At 53.4% G+C, this 23,716-nt stretch overlaps 1 protein-coding gene and 1 long non-coding RNA gene across 5 annotated transcripts in view; both read right to left on the bottom strand.

Annotated features, from left to right (window-relative positions):
- Positions 1-23,716, bottom strand: part of LOC146398395 (uncharacterized) — a 228,987-nt gene that overhangs the window by 193,019 nt on the left and 12,252 nt on the right. The gene's annotated exons all lie outside the window — the stretch shown is intronic.
- Positions 944-19,846, bottom strand: PFAS (phosphoribosylformylglycinamidine synthase). 4 transcript variants are annotated; one of them, XR_014821830.1, is made up of 29 exons: positions 19,795-19,846; positions 16,397-16,577; positions 16,177-16,312; positions 15,449-15,554; positions 14,931-15,120; positions 14,739-14,844; positions 14,233-14,373; positions 13,986-14,110; positions 13,717-13,845; positions 13,065-13,196; positions 12,808-12,936; positions 9,916-9,989; positions 9,652-9,808; positions 9,275-9,336; positions 8,962-9,123; positions 8,576-8,701; positions 8,325-8,456; positions 7,847-8,077; positions 7,540-7,720; positions 7,379-7,462; positions 7,000-7,155; positions 6,688-6,807; positions 6,204-6,349; positions 5,880-6,087; positions 5,656-5,747; positions 5,463-5,577; positions 4,156-4,479; positions 2,938-4,074; positions 944-1,335 (listed from the first exon to the last, which is right to left on the bottom strand). XR_014821830.1 is itself a non-coding variant. In XM_003358276.5 (28 exons), the coding sequence occupies exons 2-28, from the start codon at positions 16,536-16,538 to the stop codon at positions 3,764-3,766; spliced, it is 4,017 nt and encodes a 1,338-aa protein (XP_003358324.4). In that variant the 5' UTR covers positions 16,539-16,577; positions 19,795-19,846; the 3' UTR covers positions 2,710-3,763. The 4 variants fall into 4 exon arrangements, 1 of the variants encoding a protein (XP_003358324.4); XR_014821832.1 differs by lacking the exon at positions 7,540-7,720; XM_003358276.5 differs by lacking the exon at positions 944-1,335 and having other exon boundaries at positions 2,710-4,074.

Below are 23,716 nucleotides of genomic sequence, written 5' to 3'. Positions count from 1 at the left end.
GGGTCAGGAACCAGCAAGGACAGGGTTGTGTAGCTACGGAATGAAAACAGGAATGGGAGGAGTTCCCGTCATGGCTTAGTGGTTAACAAATCCGACTAGGAACCATGAGGTGGCAGGTTCAATCCCTGGCCTTGCTCAGTGGGTTAAGGATCCTGCCTTGCAGCCCTAGAAAAGACGAAAAGACAACAAAAATAAACAGGGATGAGAAGCTGAGCTGACTTGGTCTTGGCAGTGTCCGAGGGTACTTCTTGCTTGGCCAGAGTGATCTAAACTAGAAACCACTCCATCTCCAAAATGCATGAATTTACCCATGATAGCCAATCAGCAAGTTACCTCAGTTACCATTCTTCTGCTTTGTTTTTTGGGAGGAGAGGCTGCACCCACTGGCATGCAAAAATTCCAGGACCAGGATCAAATCCTGTATCACAGCGGCGACCTGAGCCACTACAGTGACAACGATGGCAGATCTCTCACCCACTGAGCCACCAGGGACCTCCATTATCCTTTTTTTTTTTTTGTTTTTTGTTTTTTGTTTTTTAGGGCCAAACCCACAGCTTATGGAAGTTCCCAGGCTAGGGGCTGAATCAGAGATACAGCTGATGGCTTACACCACTGCCACAGCATCTGCAACCTACACCACAGCTCACAGCCACGCCAGATCCTTAACCCACTGAGTGGGGCCAGGGGTCAAACTCGTGTCTTCATGGATACTAGTTGGGTTTGTTACCGCTGAGCCACAACAGGAACTCCTCCACCATCCTTCTGATCTCGGAGAGCAGTGAGGGATGGCTTGAAGTAAGATCTTAATTCTCTGCTCAGGACTTGAACCTGGGCAGCCTGGATGAAAACCAGGAATCCTAGCCACTAGATTAGTAGAGCTAAAAGTAGAATTGCTGATTCTTGGCCCCTGTTGAAAGTAAGAATGTTTTAAGGAGGCAAAGACTGCAAAAACAGGTATAAACTTTATTGTTAGAGACACAGTACGACGTGGGAGAGCACAGAGAGTAGTCTATTTATCTAAGACAGAAGCAGAGCAGTAATCCACACCCCAAAGGAGCAGGGCTTGGGTGTACCCCTGAATGAGGAGCACATCAGAGAGGTGAGACAGTTCTGGCTGGACCCAGGGCCCTCCCCGATATGCGTGCCCATCTTTTGGCAAAGACGGATTCCAGAGCAAAAGGTTCTGAGATGGCCTGGTGCCCCCTTCCTTTTTGACTCTGCACATGTGTAATGGGGGGGGGGGGTCCTCCTTGACCGCAGGAGTGATTGATTGAAGCAGTCATCTTTTTTTTTTTAATTTATTTTTAGGCACTAGGGGTCGAATAGGAGCTACAGCTGTCAGCCTACACCACAGCCATACCAGATCCGAACCACGTCTGCAAACTATACCACAGCTCATAGCAACACTGGGTACTTAACCCACTGAGCAAGGCCAGGGAGTGAACCCTCATCCTCATGGGTACTAGTTAGGTTGGTTCCCACTGAGCTACAACAGGAATACCTTCATCTTACTTTTATACTCCAGCAGAGCTCAGCTCCTGCCATTAACTTGCTTCTAGAGAAGCAAGGCCCAATTTACTCAGCCTGACAGGTCCCAGCTGTTCTCAGCCCAATGGCCTGTCTACCCCCTCCCTCACTTCTAGTTTTGCATCAAGTGCTCGTCAACTTGACATCCAAGCCTTGGTATTAGCCTCCAAAACTGTGCATTTGAGATTATTTACAATACGTTTATACGGTTTCCCAGCATCAGCAAATACATTCAAATGCTGAAAATGGGAGTTCCCTGGTGATGAAATGGGTTAAGGATTTGAAGTTGTCACTGCTGTGGTTCTGCTTTGATCTGCTGGGGAACCTCCACATGCGGAGGATGTGGCCAAAAAAATCAAAAGCCAGAAATGACTCCTACTAGCCCCACCCTGCTCTGGATAGGTCCGTTTGCAAAGCAATAAGGAAAAACAGACCTCAAGTGGTGATTTTCGACAATCTTCTCTTAGGCTTCTCTACCAAGAGCCCATGTTCTCAGCCTCCCCCTTCCCTGCAGGCCCAAAGCCCTTGGGAATCTGAGATTCCAGGCTCCATTCTCAGGGAAACTTCTTTAATCAAGATGTTGAGGAGTTCCCGTCGTGGCGCAGTGGTTAACGAATCCGACTGGGAACCATGAGGTTGTGGGTTCGATCCCTGCCCTTGCTCAGTGGGTTAACGATCCGGCGTTGCCGTGAGCTGTGGTGTAGGTTGCAGACGAGGCTCGGATCCCACGTTGCTGTGGCCCTGGCATAGGCCAGTGGCTACAGCTCCGATTGGACCCCTAGCCTGGGAATCTCCATATGCCACGGGAGTGGCTCAAGAAATGGCAAAAAGACAAAAAAAAAAAAAAAAAGGCAAAAAAAAAGATGTTGAGTTATTTAGGGGGCAAGCCGACTTGAGCTACAAAACACAGTCATAAGGAAGTGGCCTCTACACACACTCTTCTGAGCAAAGGAAGCAAGAACAGCTGTCGGCAAGAATCCCTGACGCCTCCTCCCGGAAATGTGACAGCAGAGTGGTGGGAAGCAGATGTTGCATCACTGGACATGGCCTTCTGGCTCTGCCCTTTGCTGTGTGACCCCGGGCAATTTATTTAGCTCTTAGTTCTTCTTTTGTTAAAAAAAAAGATAGGGGGTGGGGCGGGGATGGAGTGACGCTATCAAGAACCTTACTGAACTCTTAGGATTTGTTTTAATTTTTATTTATATCATGTTTATTTTTTTATAGCCACACCTGCAGCATATGGAAGTTTCTGGACCAAGGACTGAACCTGAGCCACAGCTGATTCAGTGTTGCTGTGAGCTGTGATGTATGTTGCAGATGTGGCTCGGATCTGGCATTGCTGTGGCTGTGGTGTAGGCCGGCAGCTGTAGCTCCCATTAGACCCCTAGCCTGGGAACCTCCATATGCCACAGGTATGGCCATAAAAAGCAAAAAAGAAAAAGAAAAAAAAAGAAAGAAAAAATAATCTTATTAGATCATAAACTCCCTGGCAGCAGTGAGAGTGCTTGGCACCGTGGTGAATCATCAATCAAATGTTAAAGGAAGGAATGAATGAATGAATGAATGAATACTACTCGGTGTGAGGCATCAGGGTGCTGACCACTGCTGTCAGGAAGCGATCTGCTACATTCAAAGTCAAAAAGTCAGGAAAATTGAGTTCAGAGGCCAGCAGCAGGGCAGCCCTATGGCACAGAGGGAGACCCTGTCAGAGAAGCTGCCAACGATTGGTTATGCTCAGCACTGTGCAGCATTTAAAAAGAAGCATCCAGAAAGCTGCTGCTGGTTTTCAGATGAGAACGCTGCGGACCTGACTTGCATGGTTTTGTACACCCCCATCCCCTAAACCCCGGTGATGGGGAAGGGGGCCATACGTGACAGCTCAGATAAGTGACACGAGTGACGTGGTACAGTGAGGGGGGCGCCGTGGAACCCCGTCCCCCCCTGCATCCTAACTTTCTGCTGCAGGCTCTTTTCTCTGAAACCCTCACAGCCCATGTGGGCTTCCCGGGCCCACAAAGAACAAAACATGTCAGAGTAGAACTGAAAACAGGTCCAATAGCGTAAGGCAATGACAGGCAGATTAGTAAAATGAGCTGAGGCTTTTTTTGGGATTTTGGTCCCTGTCCCTCCAAAACACAGTTGGAAAGAATATGAGGTATTTCTAAAGGGAATGCGTGAGAGGGGAGCAGTCACCCCAGGCACAAACCATGGGGCCCAGGGCGGCCTCCTGGCCTGCTCAGCAGCCTCCTTCCTGGGTCCACTTTCGGGCATTAACGAAGAGCTGGAGCCAGGGCGAGGTGGCCAGCGTGTCAAAGGGAGGAGGCCGCCATGCCCACTGCCAAGGCCGCACAGACCGCTCAGGGTGCGGCATGAGAGCCAGGTGGCGGCCGTCAGGGGAGCAGACGCCAGCCACGCCCCCTGGGGACCCGTTGGGATTCAGGGGGTACTGTTCTGTGGGGTTCCCATCATCGTCTGCCCAGTGCAGCGGAGCCAAGCCCCTGGCCTCGATCTGGGCTTGGAGTTCCGGAGAGGAAAATGCCATGTAACCTGGGATGGAAGTGGGGGGCGTGAGGGCAAAGCTCCTTCATTGGCCCCCCCTCCCCCACCCCCGCCTTCCCGGAGCCTGACCTTCCCCGTGAGCGCTCCACACGGGCAGCACGGCGCCCTCCATCCCTCGCAGCATCAGGGCTGGCCCGGGTCCCACACGCACGCTGGCCCAGCGTGACTCATAACGCCCCGACAGGTTGTGGCGCAGCAGGAGGCCGGGCCGGGCTGGCCAGGAATCCTGGCCCCTCTCCGCTGCCTCCTCCCCGGGACTGCCTCCCACCCAGCCCAGCAGAGCCAGCAGCTGGCAGCCGTTACACACGCCCAGGCTGAAGGTGTCTGGCCGCTCCCGGAAGCGCCTCAGCTCAGCCCCGGCCCGTGGGTTAAAGGTCACGGCAGCTGCCCACCCTAGGAGGGAACAGAGAGGTTGGGGTGAGAACCAGAAAGAGGCGGGATGGCTGCCCTTTCGTGCCAGCACGTCCTGTCACATTCCCCCCGGGAACTTCCCCCTCCGAAGAGCTCCAGGCCAATGCCAGGGAAGAAACAGGTTTACCTGCTTAAAAGAGATGTTGCCAACTCTTGGGCCAGAGGCAGCCCATAATGAGTTTCCTGCTTAGGCAAAATTTGTTTAGGTGCCTGACACTTAAAAATAAGATTTTAGGGGGTTCCTGTTGTGGCTCAGTAGTAATGAACCTGACTAGGATCCACGAGGACTCGGGTTTGATCCCTGGCCTCACTCAGTGGGTTAAGGATCTGGTGTTGCTATGGCTGTGGTGTAGGCCAGTAGCTGCAGCTCCAAATTGAACCCTAGCCTGGGAACTTCCATGTGTTCAGGTGCAGCCCTCAAAAGACAAAAGGTCAGATTGGAGTTCCCGTCGTGGCTCAGTGATTAATGAATCCGACTAGGAACCACGAGGTAGCAGGTTCGATGCCTGGCCTCAACCAGCCGGCTAAGGATCCGGTGTTGCCGTGAGCTGTGGTGTAGGTCGCAAACGCGGCTCGGATCTGGTGTGGCTGTGGCTGTGGCAAGTAGCTGTAGCTCTGATAAGACCCCTAGCTTGGGAATCTCCACGTGCCATGGATGCGTCCCTAAAAAGACAAAAGACAAAAAAAAAAAAGTAAAATTTTACATAAAATGACAATCTGCTAGACCTGAGTAGTAGCTGTGCTTCAAAAAGGGCATGTGCCCCCTGGGTCGGGATGGCACCACCCAGCCGACCTGGCTCACTTAAGCAGGCCTCCTGCAGGCATAGCATGGTGCAGAATGAATGCACTCACACTTCCTTGGCTGGCTTTGGGGAGGTGAGAGGCTCGTTCTCAGTCAAGGGAGAAGGGAGCTCAGGCACCTCTACAGGATGTTGGGAGGGAGGAGGCGGAGGCTGCACACTCACCTTTGGCAGAGCCCAGTACATCGGCATAGCTGAAGCCGCCCACGAAGGCCGCTCCCCGGAACGTGTCCAGGCCAATTGCTCCAGAGCAGAGGTCCTGCATGGTCACGTCCCACACCTGGCAGGACGGGGAAGGAACGTGTTAGAGGGCAAACAGCCAAGGCCCAGCCCCGGCTCTGCCTGGCACCCTGCTCACCTCAAACCCAGCCAGGTGGAAGGCATCGGCCATCTCCCGGTCTCCATTGCTGCCTTCTTCTCGGAAGATGGCAACTCGGGGGGCAGCACCGCCTGGGGGAAGGAGTGTCTTTGGGCCAGAGCTCTACGTCCCCACCCCAGCCCTCGGACACCTCTGCCAGGGCAGCCCCCACACCCAAGCCCCCAAGTGCTCGGGAGCTCAAGCCTCTGCACAGCCCTCCTCACCAGGTGCGTGAGGCACGGAAGCTTTGGGAAAGGTGGGGGGCAGGTAGTAGGTGGGCCCCGTCCGCTCCCTCAGCCCCAGCTCTTCTTCAGCCACACACTGCGGCTCCGCCTGCAGCCGCTCCAGCTGGAAACTGGTCTCCTCCCACAGGGATCGGAGCCGCCCGACGGGCTCCTCCACAGCCACAGCCCCGTTCACTGATATGCGGACCTAGAGATGGGCAAAAGGTTCAGGGGCTGAGAGCCAGGCTGTCCACCCCGGGCCCCCTCCAAGGCTGGCAGAGGTGAACCTCAGCCTGCCCTCTGTGCCATTCCTCCCTCTCTCACCATGGCATGGGGCCCGGCATCGCCCGTGCAGCCCAGCTCCAGGCAGTGGAGGCCAGAGTCCCGGTAACGTGCCAGCACTCGGGCTAGGTCTGGCTCCTGCACCTCCAACGCCAGGCCTGGCTCCTCAGCAAACAGCACAGGCAGCGCTAGGAGAGTAATGGGGGCATCAAGGTAACTAGGGTGTGGGGCTGTCAGGGACTCGGAGGTGGAATGGGGGGGAGGTGGGTACGGCTAAAGGAACCAAGGCAGGGGTCAGGGCTGGGTGAGGCCTGGGAGAGCAGGACCAAGGATGTGGCATCAGGGTCTGCGAGAGGTCTCAGAGGGGTGCAGTCAGGGACAGCAGTGCCACCTGGTTCAGTGGTCAGAAAAGACAGCATGAGACTCGGGGAAAAGGGACTGGGAACCCTCCATTCTTTAATAGGACAGGGGGTCTGCAGGGGGGGGCAGACAGCCCAGCCCCAAATCTAGACCCGAGGCTCCTCACCATCGACCCCAGGTGCAGGGAGGTCCACCTCTATCCCACAATTCCCGGCAAAGGCCATCTCTAGCAGGCAGGTGATGAGGCCCCCGTCACTGACATCATGGCCTGAGCTGAGCAGGCGGTCTGGAGGAAGGAGAAAAGTGCTCTGCTACCCTGGGGCCCAAACCTGGTGGCCCCGGCAGGTGTGAGAATGAGGGCACACTCAGAGAACCCGAGAGAAGGGCGTGGGATCCCTCGTGCCCCCCTCACACGCTCAGCTGGTCAAAGCCGGCCACGCGGCAGCCACAGGAACCATCTCCCCGGAGCCTCGCTCACCTTTCAGCAGCCCCTGGGTGATGTTGAAGGCACGCACCAAGTTCTCAGGAAGGTCCAGGTCAGGAGGCTGCTCGCCAAGCTGGGAGAAACACTGGGCCAGAGCTGTGCCCCCCAGCCGGTGCTGCCCGGGACTCAGGGGCACGTAGAGCAGACGGCCTGAGGAGCCAGGAAGGGGTGAGGGGAGACAGATGGCTCGGGAGAAGCCCTCCCCGCCATGCTCCCTGAGGTTCCCAGGATGGAGCGAGACACCTGGACCCCACCCCAGAGAGTAGCACAGCCCTGGGGCTGAGATGAGGGGGCCCAGCGCTCACAAAGCAGACCCCAAACAAAGGACCAGGCTGGACATACGCACTGCTGTGAGGCAGGCGAGAACTCATACCTCTCCCTCCTGGATGCTTGAGGTCCGGGGTCACAGTGGCCGTAATGTCCGGACAGACAGCGTAGGCTGAGATGACCAGCGACCCTGCAGGGCAAGGAGTGGAGAGTGAGGTGCAGCCCAGGCCCGCAGGCCTGCCCCTCGCCCTGTGGCCCAGACCTCACCAGGAGCCCGCACGGTCTCAGAGCCAACCCGGGCAGCCATGCTGAGGGAGTCCTTGCCACCATCCACCGCCACACCCAGGGCCGCCATCACTGCCACCATAGCCTCACAGGCGTCAGCCAGAGCCGCACCCTCCCCTGGGAGCTTAGCTGCCCACATCCAGTTCCCACTGCATTTCACATCCTGGGAAGCGGCAGAGACTCAGTGTTAGAGAAGAGCAGTGCAGGGGGTGGTGCAGAGGGGTAGGGGGATGGCGGAGGCAGTTGTGTCCCCAGTGGCCTCCAGGGCAGAAGCTGCAAGGGGACTCACCCGGAGGTCGGTGACCAGAGCAAACACCAGGTTGGTGAGGGCTTCGGCCACGGCCAGCCGGGCAGCCACCTTGGGGTCCAGCAGGCTCTTGACTGGTTGCTCTCCCAAGGCTGTGGCAGCCCCTACGAGCTCCTGGTGACTCAGTGCCACAACTGCCACATCAGCCAGAGGGGTCTGCAGGGGTCCCACACACTGCTGCTGTGCCACCAAGCCGCCCACAGAGCGGTCCACCTGCAGAACCAGGTGCCGTTGACAAGAGGCCAGGGGACTGGGACCAGAGGAGGGCGGGACACCTGGCTCACCCAGAACAGACAAGACTTGGCAGGTGACAGCAGGGGACCAAGCCATCAAGGTGGCTGCCCTGCTCTTGCCGCTTCTCCCTGGGGACGGGCGGACCCCTGCAGCCACCCCCGGGGGTGGGTGAGCAGAGGGGAGGGAGCGGAGGGCTGAGGGGGCACAGCTGGGGTACAGGGAGGACCTTGTTGGTGAGGTAGCGCTTGCTGGCCACAGCGGGCAGCCTGAGAACCCGCTCGAGAGCCTGGCGCACGCTTAGCCCTGGGGGCAAGGCCAGAGGCTGCAGCACAGGGAGACTCCTCTGGAGGAAGAACTCCTGCAATGCAGACGGCAATGGGGTGTGAGCACCCGGGGAGGGCTGGGCACGCAGGGGGCAAAGCCCCCATGCAGGGCAAAGACGGGAGACACAGAGCCACCCCGCCTGGTCCCACGTACCTTCCGAGGCATCTTTCCCAGCACCCAGTCCAGGTCCAGGTCCACAGGGGTTGGGGGAGGGGCCGGGGGGGCATCCCCCTGGCCATCTCTTCCCACAGGACCCTCCCGGTCATCCACCAGCACTATCTACAGACCACAGGGACACCGTCCAGAGGGAATGAGACTATGACCACCAGCAGGGAATAAACGCTTCTCTTTCTGCCCCACTTGGCTTCTCCTACTGAAGCGCCCCCCCACCCCCCACCTCCTACATGCTCTTCCCCACGAGTGTGCCAAGGGTCCCACCCTCTCCCTCCCGTCTCGGTCCCGAGATGGCTCTCCCTCCCGGACCCAGGCAGCTCAAACCCACCCACAGCATCTGCGACCCACTGCCTGGGCTAACTCACTCTCCCATCTCTGGTGATGGTGCCCACAAAGCAAGCCGGGCTGCGTTCCCGGGCGCTGACACGCATCAGGAAGTCCCGGTCGGGGGGCCTCAGCAGAAGCGCATTTGACTCCTGGTATTCAGCCCCCCAGATTTCCAGGGCATTCAGGGTTGGGTCCGCCAGCTGCACGTCCACAGGGGAGGATGAAAGGGAAGGGTCGGTGGGCACTCCCAAGTCTCACGTTCTTGCTGGGAGTGGGGGGGCCAATGGTGGGGGGCGGCACCTGGGACGGGCAGGGAAAGGACACCCCCAGACTTGTGGGGATGACACCCACCTGGAAGCGGCTGGTGTAAATGATGGCTCCAGCTGGGTCGCTCAGCTCCTTCAGGACGTTGCCTGGCGAGAGGGTTTCCAGGAGAGGTGCTGATCTGGCCACGGTCGGCACCAGACAGGGGGCCTTTCCCAGCCTCCCTCGGACACCCGATTCTGTGCAGCCCCGTCCAATCACTGCTGTACCCTCTCCACCAATTATCTCCTGGCAGAAGGCTGCCAGCCCCCACCCCAACCCTGAGCCTGTGCAGAACATGGAAGGCGTGGAGGACGGGATGCAGAGCTGGACACTTAGCTGCAGATCCTCGATGCCTCTCCCTAAACCAAACCTGGCAGGAGACCCGACAGGCCCCGGTCCCTCGTCCCGGCCCCTTCTCTCACCATTGCCACCGGCGCCCTGGTCATGGAGGCTGCAGATGGGGTTTCCCCTGGGGGCCTCCACACAAGCTCGGATCACGCGGTTCATCTTCTGTTCCATCTCTGGGTCCCCTCGCTGCACAGCCCCAAAGTCCAGGTTGCTGGCGTTGTCTCCCTGTACCTGGGGGAACAGGTGGCATAGCTCAGCTCGGGGGGTGGGGATCACATCCCACCCATGCACAGGACCCGGGCTGACATGGCATCTGCATCTGAACTAGTGCCACTTACCTGCACAGATGAAGCGGCCCCGCCCCCAACTCCAATCCTGTAGACAGGACCCCCCACCTTCACAACATCCATGCCTGCCAGGAAGGAGGGCAGAATCAGAATGCTGGGGAAGTGACCAGAAGAAGGGTGAGTACAAAGCAGGGTGAGAACAAAGGGAGGCTGATATTAGAGGAGAGCAATCAAAATGACAAACGCACAGACTCTCTGATTGGGTAAACAGACTTCAAGAAATTTACCCTCCAAGTTTGTTCGCACAGGCACAAAATCACCTGTGTACAAAATTAAACACTGTTTCCTTGAAAAAGACACATGCACCCGTATGTTCACTGCAGCACTATTCACAATAGCTAAGACATGGAAACAACCTAAGGGCCATCAACAGATGAATGGATTAAGAAGGTGTGGTATATATACACAATGGAATACTACTCAGCCATAAAAAAGAACAAAATAATGCCATTTGCAGCAACATGGATGGAACTAGAGACACTCATACTAAGTGAAGTAAGTCAGAAAGAGAAAGACAAACATCATATAATAGTACATGTATCTGGAATCTAATATACAGCACAAATGAACCTTTCCACAGAAAAGAAAATTATGGACATGGAGAACAGACTTGTGGTTGCCAAGAAGGGAGGGGGAGGGAGAGGGAGTGGGATGGACTGGGAATCTGGGGTTAATAGACACAAACTATTGTGTTTGGAATGGATAAGCCATGAGATCCTACTGTACAGCACTGGGAACTACATCTAGTCACTTATGGTGGAGCATGATAATGTGAGAAAAAGAATGTACATATGTACGTGTGACTAAGTCATTTGCTGTACAGTAGAAAATTGATAGGACACTGTAAATCAGCTACAGTGGAAAAAACAGAAATCATTAAAAAAAATTAAACCCTGTGGCATTATTTATGTTCTTTAACAAAAGGACACAGAAAAACTTATACACAAATGTTTATCACAGCATTATTCACAACAGGTGGACAGCAGAAACAACCCAAATATCTGTCAACTGATGGACAGATAAACAAAAGTGACGTATCTACATGACGGAGTGTCATTCAGCCATAAGGACAGATGAAGTACTCACACATACTCTAATATGGATGAACCTTGAAGACATCATGCAAAGTGAAAGAAGCCAAACACAAAAGGCCATGGATTGGGAGTTCCCGTCGTGGCTCAATGGTTAACAAATCCGACTAGGAACCATGAGGTTGCAGGTCCGATCCTTGGCCTCCATCAATGGGCTGAGGATCTGGCACTGCCGTGACCTGTGGTGTAGGTCGAAGATGCGGCTCGGATCCCGCGCTGCTGTGGCTCGGGCATAGGCTGGCGGCTGTAGCTCTAATTAGACCCCTAGCCTGGGAACCTTCATATGCCGCGGGTGCGGCCCTAGAAAAAGACCAAAAAAAAAAAAAAAAGGCCATATATTGCGTGATACCATTTATAGCAGGCAAACCCATGGAGACAGAAAGTAGATTATCGGTTGCCAGAGGCTGAGGGAGAGAGGGGACATGGGGGAGTGACTGCTCGTGTGCACAGGGTTTCTTTCTGGGGTGATGAAAATGTTCTGGAATCAGTGGCAACTAATGCACAACTTGGTTTACATACTAAAACCACTGACCTGTATACTTTATTTAGTCCGCAACCTACACCACAGGCCACGGCAACACCAGATCCTTAACCCACTGGGCGAGGCCAGGGATCGAAACTGCGTCCTCATGGATGTTAGTCAGGTTCATTCTCTGCTGAGCCACAGTGGGAACTCCTGTTTATTTCTTTTTCTTTCTTTTTTTTTTTTATGGTCTTTTTAGGCCTCACCCACAGCATGTGGAGGTTCCCAGGCTAGGGGTCAAATCAGAGCTGTAGCCACTGCAGCTGTGGTGTAGGTCACAGACTGTGGCTTGGATCTGCTGGTGTAGGCCAGCAGCTACAACTCTGATGCACCCCTAGCCTAAGAACTTCCATATGCTGCAGGTGCAACCCTGAAAAGCAAAAAAAAAAAAAAAAAAGCACATATGCTATTTGTTTTAAAAAAGGGGGCAGAGGAGTTCCCTAGTGGCTTGGCAGGTTAAGGATCTGACATTGTCACCGCCGTGGCTCTGGTCACTGCTGTGGTGTAGGTTCAATCCCTGGCCCGGGAAATTCTGCATGCCACAGGCAAGGCCAAATGCAAGGGGGAGGGGTGGCAAAAACACACATGGGTTTGCATATGTAGGAAATAGCTCTGGTAGGATAGGGAAGGGGAGTTTTCACTGCATAACCTTTCTTCACCTTTTAAATTCTGAACCATGTGACTGCTCACTCATCCAATGAATTGGTCCCTGGCCGCTATCTTGACTCCACCACTGCTCCTAGCACGGTGCCCAGCACCAGATGGGCGCTCATTGTTTGAGAGACTGAATTGAGTTCGCAGATAAAAGCAGGTCCTGGATAAACATTGGCTGCCTTGACTTAGCAGGGTGGGCCCCTGCCACGCAGAAGTCAACCCAGGAAGAGATTGAGGCCACACACACTGAGCCTGCCCCACTGGCAGAAAGCCTCACCCTGTCTTGAAAACCCGGACTAGGAAGAAGAGACATGAACTGGGAGATTAAAGACAAACCACTAGATTAAAGTTCCTACTGTGGCACAGTGGGTTAAGAATCCAACTGCAGCAGCTCAGGTTGAGGGGTTGATCCCTGGCCTGGTGCAGTGGGCTCAAGGATCTGGTGTCGCTGTAGCTTGGGCGTAGGTCTAGGATTCAGTCCCCAGTCTGGGAACTTCCATGGGTATGGCCATTAAAGAAAATAAATAAACCACTAAAGTATCTTCTAAATTCTCCTCCAAATGCCAAGTGCTGGAGAGAAAGTCGGGGGGATCTGGAGAGGTGCCAGGCTCTTACCTGGTTCTGGGGGCTCCTTGCTCATGTGTTCAGCTTCCATGGACCCGATGCCTCCACTAAACATGATGGGCTTGATCCACTCACGCCGCTGGCCGTCTGGGAGCTGGAGGCCGAAGGAGCGGGCAAAGCCTGGAGCACAGAGGATACGGGGAGAGGGGACAGGGTCTAAGGACCCAGATTCCTCGAGGTCACTGAGTCACCCCCCCACCCCCGGAACTATCATCCGTGTCTATTATGGCCCGTCCCCCGAGCCTCACCAGCCAGCACCGGCTCCCCGAACTTGTTGCCGTAGTCAGAAGCCCCATTACTGGCCTCGATGGCAATCTCCAGGGGTCGGGCAAAGTTCCCAGGATACGGGAAGCTTGGATCCTCCCAGGGCAGGCTGTAACCTGGGCAGGAGGGAGGAAGTTGAAGGGACTGTGAGGACGGAGGACAGAGGAACCAGAGTCCTTCAGGAAGAGTCCAAGCCACCAAGGCCCACCTGGGCAGGTGGAATGTCCCATCATAGGAACTCCTACCTTAGGAGGTGCAGAGCCGCCAATAAAGCATTGGTCTTGCTCCCCACCTCCTGCACCAGCCCTCCCTCTCACTCCCGGGACCAGAGTACTCAATGCTTTCTAAGAAATTTGATTCTGGGGGCAGCTGAGGGGCCTAAGTCCAAGCCAATATCACATTTTGTTGCTGAGTAGATAGTAGTTTATAAAGAAAACTGAGGTTCTGCAAAGAAGGTGGGGGACCCTGGCCTACTGTCCACATGACCACGGCTGGCGAAAGGCCAACTACTCCAGAGCCCTCCCTCCCAAGAAAAGGTTCCCACGATGACCCTTTGACCTAAGAGATAAGAAGGTTCGGGGCCTGCTGGGGCAAAGAATCTGGACGGGGAGAGAGGTAGCAGGGGAGAGATGGGACCTGGGACGTGCAGGTTTCCAAAGCAATAGCCAGCAGTGCCAGCCACCACATGCGCCCCGCGGCCTGTACACTGGACGTCACGGATCCGGCCCCCTGTGCCAGTGGTTGCACCGCTGAAGGGGGCTACTCCTGTGAAGAGAGCAGGGAGACGTGTGGGTCCCAAAGAGGCAAACTCCATCTCCGACACCCCACTGAAAACAAGGACCCGCAGCCTACCTGCTGGCCCCCAGGGGCACCTGCGGCCTCTCCCCGCGGGGGACTCAGCTCACCTGTGGGGAAGTTGTGGGTCTCTGCTGTGAAGACAACATGTCTCAGTCCCTGACGCTGCTGGAAGCGGCTTGGCCGTGCGGGGTCCTCAGGCCGCAGGAATCGGACTTCTTTCCCCTGGATTGCGCTGTGGACACATCCGTTCTGGACCTCGCTTCCTTCCTGGGATCTGTGCTTACCACCCCTCCAGAGCCTGGGGACTCCCATCCCCCCGAGTCTGAAGTCGCCCCAGCCTAGGGCCCAGCCCACCTGCTGTTGTCACAGAACTTGAGGATGTTGTTGGGGTTTGAGGAGGCCTGGGTGCTCATGATGGCCTCAAGCAGCGAGGTGGCCAGCTCCTGCCCATCCATGTGGAGTCGGCCCTTGAAGAACCAGTGTCGGCTGTGCTCACTGCAAGGGGAGGTGCCGTGGGGACAGGAAGGCAGGGTGGAAACAGGGGTCATTTCTCAGGCCTTGCTGTGTCTTCTCACCAGCATGAACAGCAGCATTACGGCCAACTCGTGCTTAGATCACAGGTCAAAAAAGATCCCCCAAAGGCATATTCTGCCAACAGTCTGTGGATGGTCCAGATCCAAAGCGAAGATAAAACCAAGATGTGAATGCAGACTGCTGGGTGGATGGGGAGCCCGGGAACTCCAAAAGACTCGGGGCGGAGGGGGGAGCCCTGGGCCAAGAGAGAGCCATGGAGAGCCCCTGTGGTCTTCCCTTCCAACCTCCACGGGCTCAGACATCAGAAGGTGCCCTTTCCTCCTCACCTATTAGACTGAGCCAAGTCGAAGGCCTCCACGATGCTAGGGTTTCGCTGCAGCTCCTGGAAGCGCTTGGTGTAGAAATCCAGGTCCCAGGAGTCTAGGGCCAGACCTAGGAGGCAAACCCCGGAAGAGCTGACGGTGAGACAGCATCCCTGCTAGCCTAGCCTGCGCCTTGCTCCCGGGCCCGCCGCTCACCGAGCTCCTGGTTGGCTTTCTCCAGGGCAGACCGGCCCTCGGCCAGTATGTCGATCGGGCCGCTGAGGGGTGCTGGGACGCACCCAAGGGAGAAGCTCTGGATGGGACGGGGGAAGTGCTGCTCCGTCATCCGGTCATGCAGGGTGGCCAGAGCCATGGCCTCCATCTCAGCTGAAGGGGGGTGGGCAAACTAGGGGTGCAGACACACACAGAGGACAAGGGGGCAGAGGTGAGGAGTGGACACAGTGGTCCACTCCCGGTCCTCATGGCGCCTTTGGTCAGATTAGAAAAAGATGCCCCTTCCAAGCACACACAGATTAGTAAGGGGAGCACAGGCTTGGCTTCTGCCCTGGTCACTCCTTGACCGGGTGGCCTCGGGCAGTGAACAACCTGCAAACAGGGCGGGCCTCAAACCAGGAACTCCGCCCCCTGCTTCTCATCATTTCCTTAGCGTTTAGGACCCAATCTCTCGGCCCACTTCCTCCTGCGCATCCCCACCTGGATGCCTACTGCCTCACCGAGAGCAGGTAGCGCCGGGTGGTCTCCACGCGGTCCACGGCCCCCAGCCCCGCGACCCGGCACACTGACACAATGTTGGTCGATGTTGGGGTGGAGATGTTCAGTCTGTGGGGAATGGTTAGGACAGATGGTCAGGACACCAGGGGGAAGGCAGATCCTGCCCACTGCTGTCCCGCCAGTCTTCCACCTCTACCGGTTCCCCCATCAGCCACCACCAGCCTCCAACCTCAGACCGAAGCACCAAGGCTAGCTTTCAAAGATGATTCAGATTAAAACATCACTTTTTTCCCCCTCCTCTTCTTTTTGGCTGCCCTGACCTAAGCTGCAGCTCTGGCAATGCTGGATCTTCAACCCACTGTGCCAGGCTGGGGATCGAACCCGCATCCCAGCGCTCCCAAGATGCCACCGATCCGGTTGCACCACAGAGGGAGCTCCATAGAGCATAACTGTTCTTGTAGCATCAAAATGCTTCAATTTCAACTTCTTAGAAGGCAGCCTAATATATTTTCAGAACATGTCTGGGAGCTGGCTCAGTCTTCAAAGATATCCTCTCACAAGGGGAAGGCAGGGGCACAGCTTTCTAGGCAGGGAGTAGCACGAAAGGAAAACAAATTTCCCGAGGATCACAAGAGGAGGAAGAAGAATGAGAGTGGAGGAGGTGGCAGTGTGTTTGGAAGGGCTGATGTGCTCTGGTCCATGGAGTTGCCCGAGGGTGAGAGCCACATGCCTGGGCCCGACCTCCAGCAGCAGGTCATTGGAGCCGGGAAGGAGCCAGGACTCCTGAGCAACATCGTCCAGTAACAAGGGGCAGCCAAACAGCCAGGTCAGTTTCTTCATCTCCTCGGCGCTTGGGAAGGACTCAGCTGCGGGGAGAGAGGGCAAGGACACCTTGAGACACTCCCACCGGCATTTGGTACCTCTCCCAAGAATCTGGTAACTTGCCCAACCTGTCCAGTTCACGTTGTAGCACAACTCAGTCTTGATACCCTGCAGCGCTGGCAGTTCCCCTCGCAGCTTCCTTTGTGTGTATGCAGAGGCTGCCCCCTCGTGGCCAGAGGGACGCACAAAAAAGTGAAGGACTGAGGACATCTCTGCAGTTGTCCCTCGCTGGAGAGAGGCTTTAGGTTCCTGAAAAATAATCTTAACTACAGCCTATCTGTTGAATTGATTTCAAGTTTCAAGGACAGCTGAGGCGTTGGCGGCATTAGGGATGGGTGGGCGTAGTAGGTGGGGGCATTCTAGGGTACCAGGTATCCAGATACTTCCAGTCCAGGGTGGGTAAGGCCAAGGGACTATGAGTACTAACCTAGTACTTTAGGAGTGGGAAAGACTTCCTGCGGGAAATGGCTTCTAAGCCTAAATCCAGAGGATGAGCTGGATTGGGCTGGCCAGTGAAGTCAAATGATAGTTCCTCTACCTCGGTGTTTCAAAATATGTTTCTGCTCAAGGTAAATCCAAAGCCTTTAGCCCTCCACAACTATCCCCAATTTTCTTTCTTTCTTCCTTTCTTTTTAGGGCCGCACCCACAGCATATGGAGGTTCCCAGGCTGGGGCTGAATTGGAGCTGTAGCTGCAGACCTATAGCACAGCCATATCAACACCAGATCTGGGTTCCATCTGCGACCTACACCATAGCTCGTGGCAACACCGGGTCCTTAACCCACTGAGCAAGGCCAGGGACCAAACCAGCAACCTTATGGTTCCTAGTCAGGTTCGTTAACCACTGAGCCACGACGAGAACTCACCCAATTACTTTTCAACTTCTGGTCCCAATGCTTCTCCAGAGGACCCTGGCTTTACTTGCTAATCTCTGCCTGGCTTCCTTACCATTCTTTTGTCTCACTGTCTCCAAAGCCTTCCCATTCAAGGTGAGTGGGGGTCTCAGCAACGCTGGGAGGCCTCCTTGCTGCCCCAGTGCTCAGGGACACCTAGCTCCTCCTAGCAGAGCTGAAGGCTTCTGATCCGTACAGTCGTTCCGCTCTGATCACATGCACAGCCTCTTCCCAAGGAAGTGGGAGGACAGGAAGCTCACCGCTTCATTTCTTCATTTGGACAACTCACAGGCATCTCAAATCTAACTTACGCAAGGCTGATTTCTTGTGTCACGGTCACCGAGTGCAACAATCTAGAGGTCACTTAAGTTCTTATCTTATTCAACCTCTCAGCAGCATTTGACTTACTCATTCCCTGCTTTCCTGCTTTTTCAAACACCCTCCTCTCTTGGTGTGGTGACACGGCTCTCCTGATATTCTTCTACCTTCTGGTTGCTCCTTCTCAATCACCCACGGTGGCTCTACCCACTCTTGGGTTCCACCTCTAAACGATGGGTACCCAAGGCCCTGCCCTTTGTTCTCTTCCCTCTTAATGCTCTTCCTAAGCAATTTCATCCAGACCTGTGGCTTTAAATACCATCTATTAGACTGTACCAACGAAACTGCCAGCAGTCAGCCATTTTTGACCAAAAATAGCAATTTCATATGATTCAAGTTAATAATCTGCCCCCAGATTCCAAAACTTTATTCAACTCTGATTCTCCCTGAACTCCAACCTAGTCCATTCAAATGCTTAAGTGACATTGCCACATAGATGTCTTATAATCACAGAGGATAGCCTGTTTGGGCCAAAATAAGACATTTTGATTTCTCGTTTCTTCAGACCTGCTGTTCCCCCGTCTTGCCCACCTCAGCTAACACCACCATCACCCAATCTGTTGCTCATGCCAAAACCACAGCAGTCAACCTTAATTCTTCTTTCCCTGAGCCCTCTCTATGCCCAATCCACCAGAGAACCTATTTCCAAACATATCCCAAATCTGTCCATGTCCTCTCCTCTCCGCTACCATCACTGTAGTTCAAGTCAGTATCAGTACTCACTTGGACTAATGCACCAGTAGCCCTCCTGACCAGTACCCCTGATTCTATTCCACTTGCCACAAGTTAGCATAAATGAGATCATAGCTTCTTATCACACCAGATATAACATTTCAACTCAGTAACCTGTCTTATGTGATCTGGCCGTTGCCTACCTCTCCGACCCAATCTCACGGCCCATCCTTCTCACCCACAAAGCACCAACCACCCTGGCTTCTTTTCTATCATTCTGATTTGCCAAGCTCATTCCAAAAGGCATTTTTCTCACCCTGATATTTCCATGGCTACCTTTTGCTTGTTATTTAGATTTCAGGTACGTTCACCTTCTTGAAGAGAACTTCCTTGACTAAACACTCTATAGTGGCCACTATGACATGGCCTTATATTAATTTCCCAAACAGTATTTAAATTACTATCTGACATTTTATTGTTAGCTTTATTTTCCCCACTAGAACAGAATCTCCAAGTGGGCAGGAACCATGCTGTGTTTTGGGTTACCAAGGCTCAGAACAATACCGGGGGCTGAAAAACCAAAAAATCTAAAACTTGTTGACTGACAAGTTTCAGGCCAAGCCTCATCTCAGCAACGGTGCTCCTGCCAGATCTTGATTTCCCTCTCAGCGGTCACCATCCCATGCTTATCACCCTTTTAAAAGTTAGGCGCCTCGCAGTTGTCCTCCATACCATAATTCCTTCACAGGAATTATTACATTCCAAAATCATTTTGTTTATTTATTTATTTTTGTCTTTTTAGAGCCGCACCCGCGGCATATGGAGGTTCCCAGTCTAGGGGTCTAATCAGAGCTATAGCTGCTGGCCTACACCACAGCTCAAGGCAACACTGGATCCTTAACTCACTGAGAGAGGCCAGGAATGGAACCCGCTACCTTGTGGTTCCCAGTCGGATTCGTTTCCGCAGTACTACGACGGGAACTCCCTCATTTTGTTCATTAAACCAGTCAATTTTCGTTTATCATTCCCAGTGGCATAGAAGCTCCAAGAGCACAATGACAGGATCTACATCAGGGCTGTCTCCCCAACTACTAGCATGGTGCCTTACACAGAATAGGCGGGCGACAGATCCCCCCCACCCTGGAAAGTTCCCGGGCAAGGGATCGAACCCGCCCAACAGCAGCGACCCAAGCCACTGCAGACAACGCCGGATTCTTAACTCGCTGAGTCACACGGGAACTCCAGCCAACAGACACACTTTGAATACAGGAAACGGGATGAGAAGCACTTTTAGTGTCCAGGACTCAAATGATTAGAGGACGGTTAAGTTTATGTGGGGTCTCCCCTGCCCGACGTCCAACAAACGCGAAAGGACACATGCACTACGGAAGGCACGCAGGTCCCCGCTGGGCGCAGCTCTGCCTGGTGGGGATCCTGCAGCGGCCGGGTTGAGGCTTGGGGTGGATGGCTACAGAGTGCAGCATGCAAGGGCATTCGGGTGAGCGCGCGCAAGCCATACGCACGTGGAAACAGCTCTCGCAGTCCCTGAGCTCCTCGAATCCTGGCGCGCTGGGCAACGTCATCAGCGTGCGCCGTGGGAAGAGGCGGAGGTTAAGGACATCCCTCCCCTTCCTACCGGCCAGTGGCGAGGCTGCTTCCCTGCTCCCACCTCGGCCTTTAGAGAACGTGGGATTATCCCACAGATCTGTTCCTTGTGCCCGCTTCACTTGTCCGGTGCAAACTGTGAAGGAGACATACTTTAAATGCAGGAAACGGCATGAGAAGCACTTTTAGTGTCCAGAACTCAGTTTCCCTCCCGCTGCTGCCTTGGCTTTCTTGTACTTTTGTCTTTTCTGAATGAACTCATTTATTTAACTCTTAGCTTTTTTTTTTTTTTTTTTTTTTTTTTTTGCTTCGTAGGGCCAGGGGTGCGGCATATGGAGGTTCCAGGCTAGGGGTCGAATCAGAGCTACAGCTGCTGGCCTACACCACAGCCACAGCAACACGGGATTCTATCCGCGTCTATGACCTACACTACAGCTCACAGCAACAACAGATCCTTAACTCATTGAGTGGGGCTAGGGATCGAATCCGCCATCTCAAGGTTCCTAGCCGGATTCCTTTCCGCTGAGCCACTATGGGAACTCTAGCATATATTCTTAACCTCCATGTTCTGGCTGGTTACAGTAACAGTAATAATGAGCAAAGTATTTATTGAACACCCATTAAGACACTTCACCTGTTCTCAGTTGATCGTCACAAAAACCCCATTTTACAGATGTGGAAGCTGAGGCTCAATGCAATGACTCCTTAGTTTTTTAACTCAAAAACTTAGAACTTTATACCTACTGGGGTTTTGTGTGTTTTTTGCACACTTTTTTTTTTTCCAGTCTTTTTAGGGCTGCACACGAGGCACATGGAGGTTCCCAGGCTGGGGGTCGAATTGGAGCTGTAGCTGCTGGCCCACACCACAACCATAGCAACTCGGGATCCGAGTCTAGTCTGTGACCTACACCACAGCTCGCTGCAACACCGCATCCTTAACCCCCTGAGTGAGGCCAGGGATGGAACCTGAGTCCCCATGGATGCTAGTCAGGCTTGGTAACTGCCAAGCCAGGACAGGAATGCCCACACACTTTTTCAACCCATAGTATATACATGTTACTCAGGATCCTATCAGAACACAGGTGGAACACTCCAAGTTTAATCAATAAGAATGTAATTGCCCAGGTAAAGAGATATGGGCAGGTTTAAGGAAACCAGCAAAGTACGGTGGGCCAGTGGCAGCCTGGCAACAGCAAAAAGTGGTTGCCACCTTCAGGCCTGAAGGGACAAAGGGAGAAATGGTGTTGTCAGCTAGAAGAGAGATGGAGCCATGGAAGAAGGGCATTCAACAGACGAAGGAAGTCACTGCCATAAGCACAGTGTTGAGGGAGAAGCATACTGGGTTATCTCTCCTTCAGTACTGAGTCCCTGAACTAAATGTCTCCCACTAGCCAAACCTAATCAGAAGCCTGAAGGCAAGAAACCTGGAGTGAGTGGTGTGCCAGGGTGAGCAGAGGACCTAGCCCAGGGGTCTTTTTAAAGAATCAAGCAACAGAGACAGTCAGAGGAAAAAGTGAAAGTCTTTATCTTCACCCCCTCCCACATTCCAGTCCCCTCCCAGTTCCAGGGCCAACTCTAGGGTAAGAGACTTAAAGATGCAACATTTGATGAATTTAGGTGCCTCACTTGCCTCACCCTAACTCCAGCCCTGCCCGGGACATGACAGTTTTTACCTGTTTAGTAGGTAAAGAGTCCAGGCTGTACCCTCTGGCTCTCTTCTAACAGAGGCCACTTGTTGATTCTTGGAATCTGAGCATTCCTGGGCTTCTTTCCCTTCTGACACTCCCTGGTTGCATCTCATGCCTGTCTTCCAGCTCCATCTGGGAGACTTAGTTGCACAGCTCTGACTGGTCCTGTCTCCTCCACATTCTAATCCTCCCAGGGTAACACAACATTTCAGCTTTCACTTCACATGATGACTTCTAGATTCATTTGTTTGGCTCTGATCCTTCTCCTGACTTGGGTCCCATATCTCCAGCTATCTGCTGAGCAAGCATAGCCTGTTCAAGATCTCTGGGCCTGAGACAGCTCCCAATCCTCCATATTCTCTCCTTCTGTGACAGATTTTGTGGCCCTCTCACTTGATCCTGTATGCTGCCGCAGATTAAGCTGCTAACTTGACCTTTTTAGGGCTACAGGTACAGCATGTGGAGGTTCCCAGGAGAGGGTCAAATTGGAGCTGCAGCGGCCAGCCCACACCACAGATGCAGCAAAACAGGCAATGCCGGATCCTTAACCCACTTAACAGGGCCAGGGTTCAAAGCATGCTAATCTGGTTTGTTACCGCTGAGCCACAAGGGGAACTCTGCTAACTTGGCATTTAAATCACACCAATAAATGTGGTGGTTGATCCAGTTCATCTTTCTCGGATCACTGTAGCTCAAGCTCAGTTCTCTCTCCAGTGAACTATCAGAAGTAAATCCCAGGATATAGGGCACATCTTCGTGGACTTGGTAAATAGAGGGGAGTCTTCTAGAGTTGAGAGATTTTGAATGCAAAAGGAATGATTAGGTTTGGACCTTTGACTAGGCTCTGATTTGTGTTTAAAAAGGGAGAGAGTGCAGCTGGAGTGAGGGAGAGCTTTCAGCCTCCCTGGGGGAAAGCTCTTGTTGTTGTTTTGGTAAAAAGAAAAGGAACATATCGCTGATGTCATAATGGGAAATAATAGCAAAGAAAGATTTTTCCTTATAAATAACTTGGTACCACAGTGCATAATTGGTTCATGCAATAAGGAACAGATGCTCATCAAATGAAGTTGAATTAGGGAATACTATAACTTGTAGAATTAAAGTATTTATTTTTCTGTTATGACCAGAGCATTCTTATTGTCTCAAATGTTTATACTTACTATATTCATTTGTTTTTGGTCTTTTTAGGGCAGAACCCACGGCATATGGAGGTTCCCAGGCTAGGGGTCTAATCAGAGCTGTAGCTGCTGACCTATGTTTGGACCTGCCCTTTGGAACCTGGGAAGGTCTTGCAGGCTGAAGCTTATTTCCTAAAAACAAGAAATGGGGGACACAGAAAGGCCTGTGCCCAGTAGCCCCATAGGGCCCAGCTTGGTTTCAAAAATACAAAGAAAAATTAGAGCTCTCATTGTGGCTCAAGGGCAACAAATCTAACTATGATCCATGAGAACACAGGTTCAATCCCTGGCCAGGGATTGAAGGATCCAGCATTACCGTGAGCTGTGGTGTACATTGCAGGCAAGGCTCCCACCTGGTGTTGCTGTGGCTGTGGCTGTGGCGTAGGCCCCGCAGCTACAGCTCCAATTTGACCCCTAGCCTGGGAACTTCCATATGCTGCAGGTGTGGCCCTTAAAAAAAAAAAAAAAGGAAAGAAAAAAGAAAAATTGAATAGGACAAAGCTCCTAAGTATTCAGCCAACTGGGAGAGACAGTTAAATAACTACAGCAATGAGTTAAGGGCACAGGCAAGTATGATGATGTGCTCTGGCTGCTTTAAGGAGGAAACATTTCTCTCTGCTTGGCAGGATCAAGAAGATGGGAGGATACTTAGGAGTCACCCGCCAGGCCACCTTTGTTTGAGTTCCTGAGCTCCCTCATTCTGTTGCTGAATTGAAACACAGACAGAGTTTCAGCTAAAGGAGAAAAAGATAGTTTTATTGCTTTGCCAGGCAAAGGGGGCCACAGCAGGCTAATGCCTTAAAGACTGTACCCCCTGTGGAAGGGGTTAAGAGGTGGTTTTAGAGTTTGAGGAGTGGAATAAGGATCAGGGCCACAGATAAGGATCACAGTAGAGGCAAGCTTGCATTGTTTCTCAAAGCTGCTGTTTAGTGGCCCCAGAACTGGTTCTGGTGGTCCTTCTTCCCAGAATAAAG

The sequence above is a fragment of the Sus scrofa genome, chromosome 12 (assembly GCF_054392235.1).
Source record: "Sus scrofa isolate SSC_HxYL_T2T_F1_AM1 chromosome 12, Sscrofa_HxYL_maternal_Yorkshire_Landrace_v2.0, whole genome shotgun sequence".
Classification (NCBI taxonomy): Eukaryota; Metazoa; Chordata; class Mammalia; order Artiodactyla; family Suidae; genus Sus; species Sus scrofa.
This window is presented reverse-complemented; position numbering and strand designations above follow the sequence as displayed.